Source organism: Augochlora pura, chromosome 1 (assembly GCF_028453695.1).
Source record: "Augochlora pura isolate Apur16 chromosome 1, APUR_v2.2.1, whole genome shotgun sequence".
Lineage (NCBI taxonomy): Eukaryota > Metazoa > Arthropoda > Insecta > Hymenoptera > Halictidae > Augochlora > Augochlora pura.
Window position 1 is genome coordinate 17,638,551 of NC_135772.1, and position 12,145 is coordinate 17,650,695.

General features: G+C 44.6%; 1 protein-coding gene across 4 annotated transcripts in view; it reads right to left on the minus strand.

Moving 5' to 3' along the window:
- The window catches only part of Cut (homeobox protein, cut), a 157,205-nt gene that overhangs the window by 73,079 nt on the left and 71,981 nt on the right, over positions 1–12,145 (minus strand). For all 4 annotated transcript variants that reach the window (XM_078195486.1, XM_078195571.1, XM_078195528.1 and 1 more), the window contains exon 3: positions 6,855–7,076. In XM_078195486.1, coding sequence (XP_078051612.1) covers positions 6,855–7,076 — 222 coding nt within the window. The remainder of the gene's footprint in view (positions 1–6,854; positions 7,077–12,145) is intronic.

Sequence of the window (12,145 nt, forward strand, 5' to 3'; positions counted from 1 at the left end):
TGTGTGTGTGTGTGTGTGTACGCGCGTACAGGGGGCGGAGAAACGAGTTTTACACATCGCGTAAAAGTTAGTTCCTAATTATTCAGATTTTCTAATTAATGTTTCAGCCGACGATGATGGAGCATCCGGCCCGTCTTTCCTCTCCCTCTTTTTTCCTTTATCGGCCGCCGTGCATGCAGCCCCGATCCTTCCTTATTTGTAATTGCGCGATATTACTTGCCGCTGCGCAGAGGCGGACCTCTCTACGCTGCCACGGCCTCGTGGGAATTAAGGGAACGATGGCCAATCGGCGACTCTGTTCGCGCGTAATAGCAACGCGATATTTATTTCATCGGTCTGGAAAGCGTTGCCGAGAGGCGGGTTTCTTTTTCAGATGGAACAATTGCCCGCTAATTTGGTAAACGGCGGTAGTTGCTTGCGCCGCGCATTAATATATTAGGAAATTCACAGCTGACAATTCCTTGATCAATGTTTGAACAGCAATTCACCATGATTATTCGAGTTACCGCCGGTGAAGGAAGTTGGCGATTCGTTCGAGCTCTTTTTATTCACTGTATTGCCTGTAAAACCCCTGTCATTAACACGTTGTCTGTATGGGATGGTATATTGTACGCTTGATTACTGTATGTTAGCAGGAGCGACACTCTTTCTTACCCTAATCACCACACAATATTTTATTAAATTATGATAGATATGACTAATATGACTCTATTTTATTAAGGAATGATATAACTCTGTGCACGCAAAATTAAATATAATTAAATCATTCTTGAGAAGTGTAAAACTACCCTTGCATCATATTCTACAATAATTATTTGTATTAACCTTTATAAGAGATTTTCTTTTCTTTTATATAATTTTTATTCCATTGTTTCGAATAAACTTTATTTTCCCGATTTTAATGGATCTTCGAAAATCTTCAAAATTTCCTAGAAGTACTATATTAATATAAAAGAAGCTCTGCCTCGTGTGTCGTCAGTTTTATTTCAATTTAGCCCTCATTTTATTAACTGCAAAGTATCTTCTCGCAAAATACGAATTTAATTCTTCCAATATCATGCGATATAATTCTAACCATCGCTCCCAAGATTAATTTATTTTCACGTGAAAATAAACACATATCTGGTAGCAAAGTTTATACAACTAATATACAAGGTAACACCATTTCCCATCGAATGCAAATGAGGACACCTTCGCCAGTGACTCGCGGCGCAGCATTATCATCGGCTCCACAGGAGTAGACCATCCCCGAAGGATGTTGCGGGGGTGTCTCGTCAGATGGCGTTGATCCGGGACGCGACGGCGGCGGCTCGTTAATAATCGGGAAATAATATGAAACATCCGGTAACATTGATGAGAGCGAAGACTCCTTGAAGTCGGGCGAACGAGCGGTTCGGTTTCCTCGGTACCAACCGCGTGCAACGTCCTCGTTACGGATGCAATTTCACGGGTTACACAGTTAAGAGGGCCAGCGTGCAGGTCGGTCAGGGTGGAAAAAAGCCGAGCGGAGAGAAGAGAGAAAGAGAGAGAGAGAGTTATTCTGGCCAGTTTCTATATTTTGTTCTACTTGAAACTTACGAAACGAATACCTAACGATATTGGCTCTATCCGTCAGGCTGCACCTCCGACCCACGTCATTTTCGCTCGAGCGCAATAATCCCAGCTTTTTTGCCAGGGATCCCATCCCCTCCTTAGATGCCTAGAGGTCCTGCATCGTCCAACATTGGACCCGTTCATTCCGCCGAAAAATACTCAAACAATCGACGAAACGTAGTCTCATTCTCTCTCTCTCTTTCTCTTATTCGAGTCGCGACCCGTGGAATCTCAACCCCCTCCCCCTTTCCATCGCCTCGAATCGTTCTCGAACTTGATAATGCCCCGCGTTATCTGGCGCAGAAAACGATACCCGCTGATAACGAATTTTCGCGGCTCTATATCGATTTTTTATTTACCGCATCGGAATGTAAATTTACGAGGCTATTAATTTGCTGTTTGCTCGTTCAACAACGGCATGGACAGATATGATAACGCGTAACCTAAATTCAGTTACAGTGGTCTCATCGTGAAAAAATGCTCGGGACGACTTTTACCGCGCCGATTCCTGGAGAACGCGACTACGGCTCTGTACATTTTTCACTGTAAAATCGTTATCGTCGATTTTAATCAGCACTTTGTTCTACAACTTGTCCTGCGGGACTGTTTCAATATTTATTGATCGGCTTACGTGCCTCTGGGAAGATAGGTGTAATAATTGTTTTCCGTTTTAATAGTTTCTCGAATCGAGTGTTATTTTTTAAGGCTTTTTTCGAGACTAGGGAGATTCGGTGAGTTTTCAAGATAATGATTTGGCAAGTAGTGGGTTATTGGTTTTTGATGCTCGATGCGATGGGGGATGAGAGAGTGATCCGAGAAACGTCGCGATTCCAAGGAAAGCGCCGATCGCGATCGCCCAAAGGCGCGGCGAGATTTTCCCGTGGAAACATTGCGCAACCGTGAAAGCCTCGGTTTCTCCATCCACCCACCGATCTGTCAGTCGGCCGCTAATCCGTTTCACAACAGCCGGTTTCAACGGCGCTAGCCTCGCCAACGGAACGATAAAATTTCGTCGTCCCGTCCGCGGCGATTGTTTGTTGCGGCATGGTATTGCGCACTCGATTTCTTCTTATCGCGCCAATTATCAGCAAATCTTCGTATCAGGGCAAATATACGGTAATATCGCCGGATCGTATTGGTTCGGCCTACCGGCGTTCCCAATATGGCCGCGGCGTCGATGTCTCCGCGATGGCTTCGCGGCGCACACGTGACCGACGGTGATCGTAATTATCGATAAAGCCGCGAATCAGCCCGTCGATACACCGCGTCGAACTTGCCATTTTGTATCGTTCGATCGACCATTTTGCAACGTGTCCGTCGACACTTTCTCCAGCTTGTTTATAGATAATTAAAAAAAGTTAATCTTAGTTAAAGTTCAGGTGATTGAAATTCGAGTTTAATTTTATATTAAATTGATAGAAAATGTAGAAGATATTTTAGGAGTTTTGTTACTAGAGTAATTTTAATGGATTTTAATCTTTTGATAATGATAATAATAATATTATTTTCAATTTGACTGAAACGAGTTGTTACAATTCTCTATAATTCACTATAATTTCGTGTTGCACCTAAGCAATTAATTAAAAATTTCGTGAGCAAGACAATCTTGTTAAATGGTTTATTTGATTCTATTTGTTACGAAGGGTATCGGGAAAAATACGTTCTATTCGCGAACTGGTATCTATGGGAAAGAATAACATGTCTCCGGTTCGGCGGGCAGGAAGTCGCGAAGAAGATCGCGGGCCAGGAGGAGCGGCGGATAACGTTCACGGTTATTTCTTGATCTATCGCCCTCGGTACATTAGCCAACGTGTTTTGAAACACTCGCGGAGCGTATTTGCGTTGGCATCGGCGGCGCGTTGTCTCTCTTTCATCTCGCCACGGTGGCGGGCCTGGCCGGCTCGCCGGGTACACCGTCGGGAAAGAAAGTCGTTAGCGGTCTAATTGCGAACTCTTTCCCTCGAAGACGACCCTCCCCCGAGTCCACCGCGATCTCTCGTCGCTTATCCGCGTTTGCTTATCCCGCGGAGAAAATTAATAAAAATAAACTCGCTGCCCTCGCGGAGACACCGCGGATCCGTCTTCGACCGAGTTAAATCGGTGCCTCGCGCGATAATAAATAAAATAAAACCGGCGAAACGAGTGGCCATCGGTTTGTTCTTTTCGTCCGGAGATCAAAGGGTGGCCGGAGAGAGAACGACAGACACTCTAAACAATCGGAAGACGGTCCGAGCGTCACCGATACGAAACGATGACTTCGCGTTATTCGCGGCGCTCGCCTACGTCAATACGGTTGAGAATCGTTTACCTGTTTGCCGTGTAACCGAGCGAAAGGAGATAAGACCGGCCGGCGAACAACAATCGGTCGATACGAATTGTCGGCGGAATTAATTGAATTAATTGAATTAATTCAATTGATTCATTGATTCGCCGAGACTTTCGGTCGGAGACGTAACTCGATAATTGTAATCGCGTCTAAACTGGAGCTGCTCGATTTATTCCCGCGAAATTCAATTCCGCCGCGGTTTAATTAACGTTTTCGCTGCCTTGTTATCCGTAAATAATATTCCGAGAAGCGGCTAAGAACGGCCGATAAACAGAGCGGAAGATGCTACGATCGCTTAGCAGGCCGATAAATAATCCGCCCGCGGGTGCCGCGGCGTTCGTATCTTTCGATAGGAACGGCATCAAGTGATTCGTTCGCGCTGTCAGGGCCCATAAAACCCAACCCCCCGTTCGATCCCTTGAAAGATTCATCTCCCCCGGGCGAAGATATTCGAACAACTAGCCTCTTTCCCGGCCGACATTGTCGCATTATTTGCTCCTCATTATCGTCTCCCGATGCCGGGACGGAGACGGTCCCTCCGGGTGCCTCCTCCGATTTCCATCCCCTAATCGGGGAATAATAAAAATCATTCCCATCGCGCGATGGCTTCTCAATAAAGACATTGTGTCCGAGGAGCGAATTCTTATCGGTGAAAAGGCGSCTTCGTCGTTGTCCTCGTCGTCGTCGTCGTCGTCAAAGATTGTTCCGTCTATCCTTCGACAGTTGTGTGGGTCGGCGAGAGGGTGAAGGGGCGGTGAGGGGGGTGGATCGGGGGAAAGGAGGGCGCCACGATGGAAGAAAAGGGTGGCGGATTATCGGGTTCGGGATTACAACAAGCTAAAGCAAACGATTTCCTTCAAAACGAGAATACCGTAGCAGCCGGTGCAAAGTGGCGGCTCCGGAGGGGGGTGGGCRGGGGGCAGGGAGGGRGGCCGAGAAAGGGGTGCGACGTTATTGGCCCTAAGCAGGATACTTATTGAACTCTTAGCGGTGTTTTTATCACTCCTTTCGCTCTCTCCATCGGCCGCTTTAAGTGTTTTCGCCTTTGTTTAAAGCCCCACACCACCGGCGCCCCTCGCATTATGCACCCCCCGGTTATGGGGCGCGAGGAGATTCTTACAAGACTTCGCTTCGTAAACCGTAAGTGAAGGGTTCGAGCACTTTGTGTCCCTTTTTTAAGCCCGGGATACAACGGAGAGGGTGGTTTTTTTGCAGCTTTGCCGCGGAATCGCGGATCACCTACCCTCCCCCCTCCCCCTCCTCCTCGCCACCGCCAGCCGAAACAAGAGCGAAATTTCGTCAACGGGAAAAATGGTGTCAACGGGGGGCGAAGTTTTCGAAGTTGCATTTCCGTGCGTCTCTCGAACAATTCTCGAATTTTCAGAAGAATACAATATTCATTTCTGCGAAAGCGACAGGTTCGAAAATTGAAAAAGTGAGGTTAGCTTTCTAGTTTTCTTCCTTACGCTACAAAAATTTTATTTACGCGTGTTTAACGATTTGATAAATATTCGTCTGTTATTAAAGACCATCACACTGTAATTTACGATACTTCTAATGGTTAGCTAATAAACTAATTCCTGTTTTTGATAATATCTCAGACATCAAAAATTAAAATATTCTGAATTCTTCGTTCGCAAGACTATTTCTTAACCATTTCTCACGTATCAAAAAATCATAAATATTTAAAGATTTAGAAAAAAATGCTATAGCGTTCAACAAGCTCACCGATACGATTTTACAATAATTAATACCGAATAGCTAGTTGTCCTATTCAAGTGGAGACTTCGGTGGAAGAATCCCCGGCCGCGAAATAATTTTTCGGGCACGTAGCAATGTGAGACTGGTAGGGATCGATGGTAACGGACGTAAATCCGATTGGACTCATCAAGGCGACGTTTCATAGCCACCGAAACCGTCTCTCTGTCGAAACCCGACGATTCTTGCGGGGCCCGGCCCTCCCCCACCGCGGATGAATATTCATCGATACACCGTCTCCTATTTATGATCTTCTTTCATTACCAATTCCGTCGGTTCGTCGGCTGCCATTAGTCACACTTTGCCTCCCGAAAGCGTGATTCGAGCCGTTTATCGCGGCAACGGGAAGGTGAAGTGCACTCGGGGGTGAATTTCGCTGTGTGGTGCGCGCGTGCTTCGTGCGTACGAGAGAAAACAGAGAGAGAGAATGAGAGAGAGAACGACAGAAAGATAGAGAGAAAACCAGAGAGAGAGAGAGAGAGAAAGGGAGACAGAGATAGACAAAGAAAACGATAGCGAACGAAAAAGAGAGAGAGGGAGAGGGCGAGAGGAGAGCCTAGCACGAGAAGGGGGTGAGGGTGGCCTACCACGTGCTCTATCGAGTACGTCAGTCATTCAGATCGACGCACACGCATCGGCTCCGTGTGCAACAGTTAAACAGTATTCGCCGACCCCGTCGCTTTCGCAGAAATTTATTTGGCAACTCATTAGGAAGCTTTAAGATCACACAGGAATATTTATAGCACGTTACCGATCCTCCTAAAAAGATAGCACACCACAAATCCGCGTGGAGAAGAATATATTTTTATCAACTGTCGAAGAACTATTGAAGAAGATAAAACGACACCTTCTTATGGTTATATTTCCAGTCTCTTAGACAATTATTAATATATGCAATCGAAAGTGTCATTCGAAAATATTATCGTGAGGCGAACGTTAAATTTATTCCCGCCTTCTTCCAATATTTTCCGGATAAATCGATATCTGAATCGGCGGAAATACATTTCGGACGGGGTATAAGTATAAATATGACTTTTAAATATAACCGTGCTGTTCACTGCGGTTCGCGAGGGTTTTTAGTATCGGTAAGAACGTCGACGATTAATTTGTATCGCGATGAATTTACGTTCGCTTTTTATGGAGCGGAGAAAGGAAGCATTTTACTGTTTTTACTCACCTCTTTGTCTTTCGCTTGCAGTTCCTGCTCCAGGTTGGTGTTTGGCGTTCTCCTGGGATTGCTGGCATCGTGAACCTGCTGCTGATCGCTTCCCTGTATAGTCTGAGACAATTGGTGTCCCTCAGTCTTCGAATTCCCATCGTTCGCCGCCGCTAGTTGCTCCTTTAACGCGGCCAGTTGCTCCTTTAGCGCGGATACTTCCTTCTCCGCTAACGTTGCCCTCTGCAAATAGACAAAGAAGAGAAAAATTAGCGACGGAGTTTCGCTGCGTAAAAAGATTACCGGGTTAAATCATTCGGACGTACAAATTCGTTCATACTGCATTCGAAAGCGCAGACAGTGTCCTTATTTATTCGAGCATTGCAAATAGAAATTCTAAATGTAAGTTTATATAAGCGTATATCGGTGTAAATATAAATGTATAAATATATACAGATATAAATGTAAACGTATGACTGATATACAGGTATAAATATAAATGTGTAAATTTGTACATAGAAACTAAAATTTTCTAGTAGATAGCAAATAAAATTTTTAATTGTAATAATAGTAATCACATATAACATTTAATAATATATACCTATAAACACAAAAAGATCGCTAAAAGCTTAAGAAAATTTCCAAACGATAAAAAGATAAAAGAAACAAATGAAATAAAAAGAATAAAAATAATAATAACGATTATGAGTATAAATGCAATGTCAATAAAAACAGAACGGAATAATTGCCAATAATAATGGAAAATCGTTTATAGACTTGAACTCTAGACATCATATCGACCCTAAAAACGGTGCAACAACTCGAATAAGTTTTTCCAGCGATGAGGTCACCGTGTCCGCATGATCTGCCAGTTATTATTACGGTATAGATCTCCCGATCTAGCGGCGCGTAGAATCAGCGGCAGCAACAGGAAAAGGCGGAAACGTTCGCGGGCGATAAAATCATCTCGGATGCCGTAATGACAAACACTTGCGTTCTTAGTTGGGCGGCCCGCATGTCGGCCCCGAACGATCCGTGCGAGGCGCGCCCGCTCCGCAGCCATTAATTGACATCTGGTGGCAATTAAAGGAGAAGACCGATCGCGATTTCGGCGGTAAAATATCGGGAGCGCCACGTGGACGCGTCGCGACAAATCCACGTCAGTATTCAAGCCCGATGCGCATCGAAGCCGGTCGATAGTTCCGCGGAACGGCGACGACGCTAGGCTTTTCCCGTTCGATTTGAAATTACACAACGAGAGACGGGACGTATCGCGACACACCGGTTATGGATTCCCTCCATTATGCATCTACAGGCTAACTTCAAAGTTTCTGGAGTCGCCGCGCGGAGGCGATAGATCAAAGGCAGACCCGTGGCTAAGAGTGTCATAAACACCGGCAAATAGCAATCACGACGATGCGTCGTGGACTTGTTTCGAAGCGGCCGCTCCGAATTATTTCAATTGTTTTCGCTCGAGTTACGTCGGTTTTGCGAATACCTCGATGCAATCGGGTCAACGGTCGTTCCTAATTATAATATAAACTCTTGCTGCACGATATCCTTTCTATTTAAACAATTGTCACGGAAACACGTGCGCAGCTGAACACGTTGCATAGCGGATGAGTCACCAATGACTGGCGAAGTTTATTCTAATTTGTCGATATTATTATCATAGCTAAAATATTCTGAAAATTTGCGGTAAACTGAATACTTTACACACGATTGGATAATTGTAAATTCGATTTAATAAATTAATATTCCCCGGAGAAGTAAACCACAGCTTGGCATACGACGCGTCGATGATTAAAATTTGACAAAAACTCGTCTCGGAGTCAGCCGGTTCTAGACAATTAAAGAATTTGTTTCTATTGGATTTAACGACGCCGGTTTATCCGTGACCCGAATGGCGGCGCTGCGAATCAAAGAGCCGCGCTGGCCTTGTTCGCTTCGCGGCTGTATTCTGAATTTTTAAGGTAAATTTCGCGGAAACCCGGTGGTCATCGAGAAGCGGACTCGGTCGTGTTCCGGTGGTTGAACGGAAAAGCGGGGATGTGGGAGCCGGGGCGCGGGGAAACGGCAAAGGAAAAAAGTAAGACAGACTCCGGGGCGAGGCACGAGGGAACTAGTAATGACCCATTGTTTCCTGCAAAAAGCCTTGACGATGTTATCGATAATTACGAAATGATACGGGAAGCATAAATACATAGTATTCGAGACTCTGCCGCGCGTTCATCGCGAATGGCGGATGGGTATCGATAGGCTGTCGGGGCTCATCCCGTTCTATTTGTCATGGTTCTCCGAGAGAGCGAGAGCGAGAGCGAGAGAGAGAGAGAGAGAGAGAGAGAGAGAGGGGAAGAGACGATTCGCTACGCGCGCGGCCTCTTTCTCTTCGCCGCTCCGGTCCGCGCGCGTCCCCCGCTCCGCCTCGGCCTCCCCCCAGAATCGAGGCTGATGGAGAGGATCGAGAAGATCGCCGATAAAGATCGTCCGCCCGCGATCGTCACATTAGCGGCGGAAGTAGTTGAGAGATAATGGCTTCTTTGAACGTTCCTAACGACGCTGCTTTTGTCGTTGTTCTATCAACAATCGTCCCGTTCAGAATTTTAGTTACGGAATTACGGGAAACTCGAGCGTATCTTCCGGTCTCCTCCGTACCGCCTCAAGGCTTTTCACCGCTTCCGCCTTTGGTCCGCCAATTTGCCCGATGAAACGCCGCTGATTAATAGAAATCCGGCGAACGCTTCCGCGGACGACTTTCGACCGACACTTGTCGTCTCACTGTTCGCGCCTCGCAACGATATACTTTTACCAATTCGACCCTTTCTTGTGTCAACTGATATAATGTTTTGCGCTAAGAACGTCGCGTTAATCTTCTAGGTGTTTTATTGTACCATCAGATTTTGTTAGATAATTTTGTAAGACTTTGTGATAGAATGAATAAAACGAATAGAATTGTGCGAGCTATTAAATTATATTGCTTAACTTGGATGCCTAAGATGATAAAACCACTTTTATAAACGAGCAACAATATTTCTGGTTTAATGCAATTTAATTGAATATTTCAAGTAGGTTAAATATCTTCCATCTAGCTGTACTAGGGAAATTTCAAGTGTCAGGAATAATGATAAGATGATAAATAAAATTGTATAATACAGAGTAGAATGAGCTGTGAATCTTTAAGTGAAATAAAAAATAAATTTGCGGCAAATTAAAATCCCTAAATTTCAACTATAGTGAACTTAGTGAACTCAAAAAACAAGCAATTGTAACTGTTTTCCTATTCAGTTTCAATGCGTCAGCGCGATTAGACAGAGTCGAACTTAATCCAAATAGTAATTGACTCGCGATTAAATAAATCATGCGGTCGAAATCGATGGGACGCTACTTAAAATCTATTTTCACGAGAGCATATAGTCATCGCCAAGTATTCTATAGTCCCCGCGCGAGCAAAGAAGCGGGCGGAAAAGTCGCGAAACTTTCTTTCTTTTAACGCGCAGGTTCCGATTTGATCGTCGAACGATGGTCATTACGATCATTCCGAATTCCCGCGAGATTGGCGAGGAGGAGAGGATTTCGATTCAGCATCGAGGCGTTTCTTCGTCTTACCGGGGGGGAGGCCCCCCCGCACCAGCAAATTGATGGTTATTCGACTTGCCCAACGTCCTGAGCATCGATCGATCACCGCTCACCGATTCGATATACGAAATCGCGGCGCTCATTGCAGGTTCCACGTGAGCAAGAACCTACTTCGGCGCTGATTTTAGGCCCGGTGGTCACGCACTTTCGGATCCGGTGTTTCATCGATCGGTCCCTATCGACGCGACGCGGCCGTTTCCGCGTTCCCTCGGCGATTTTCGGCCTTCCGATCTTCCGCGTTCTTCATTTTATCCAATTCGAATCTCTTTTTAATTTCTTAGTCTTTTTGATTAATTTATTTCAGTTCGGGAGTATTGTTTCTTGAAGGAAAATATTATCCTGCGATAAAAATTGCAAATCGATTCTTTTAACGACTAATGTACTTTATTTCAATATTCTGTTCTTACTGCAGCATGAAAATTGCCTTAGCGTATATATTTATTATATTACTTCTTTATATTATATATTTCTAATTTTTATTTTTCATTATTTTCTTTCACTTTATTTTTGATCATTTCGTATTACTGTACGCTATAAAACGAAGACGTTGTTCTATTTGTATCAGTAAATTATTATTATTATTACCACAGTTATTATTACAAAATGCAGAGTATACAATTGAATATTGAGCACAGTGAGTATCTCTCTGAATTGTTAATTGTCTAAACAGTAGCACTTTAACTATCTCCTTAATAAACTTGAAAACACAAAACTAATAATATAATTACCAGAAAGCTTAAACCCCTTCCCCGACCTATTCAGCAAATAAAACAAAATAACAATAGCAACCAAAATTGATAATCACTTGAATTTTTGTTACATCTCATTTCTGGCGAATCTCAGAACGGAGAAGCGGCCCGATTGATCATAGCAGCCAACCCCGTAAGAGCTCTCGGACAATCGTTGAGATTCTCGGTGGCGCACACGAAAGGCAATATTTCGATTTCGAGAATTCTTCTCGAAAGAAACGGGGTTATCGTGGCCGGAGCAGGACACGCGCGACGCGTATATGCGCGCCCGGCATCCGAGTATCGCAGCTGGCGTCGCTCGATGTCGTGTCCCGTCAAACGCCGGGCATTCTTTGTGCTCCGAGGGCAGAATATTCCGAATAGATCACCTCCCTCGCGACTCCGTGGGCTCGCCGCTGGCCCACCCCGCCGCGCGAGCGTGCTTCTATTTTTATGCGTAGCCCCCCGAATCATCAACGCGCGCCCGCGTCCTTCTTTCCGACTATTTATTCCGTGACGGTTGACTAATGTGCGAGAGCCATCGGGAATTCCGCCGGGATCGATGTATCTCGCTCTCCCTACTTCTACTCTCTCTCTCTTTCTCTCTCTCTCTCTCTGTCTTTTTCTCTGAGGGAAATATAAATAAGCATGCTTTCTTCGATTTATCTCGCTGGCGGAATTCTCTCGAGTCGTCGATACCCCTTTATGATGGCGAATCCAAACTGTTGGATTTGGGTCCTGTTTTTGAATTTGTTGTAGAGATATTTAGGATCGAGTAATTTTATTAGTAAGAGAATTCAAGGTTCATTGAAGATAGGAGGTTTAAGGATTAAGAGTTTTCTGGTGATTTTAATAGAGCAGATATCTCTACTAATTAATAGAAATTTAAAGAAATGATTTTTATAACTTTTAAACTTAACCATAAAAATCGTCGGAATATCTAAATTA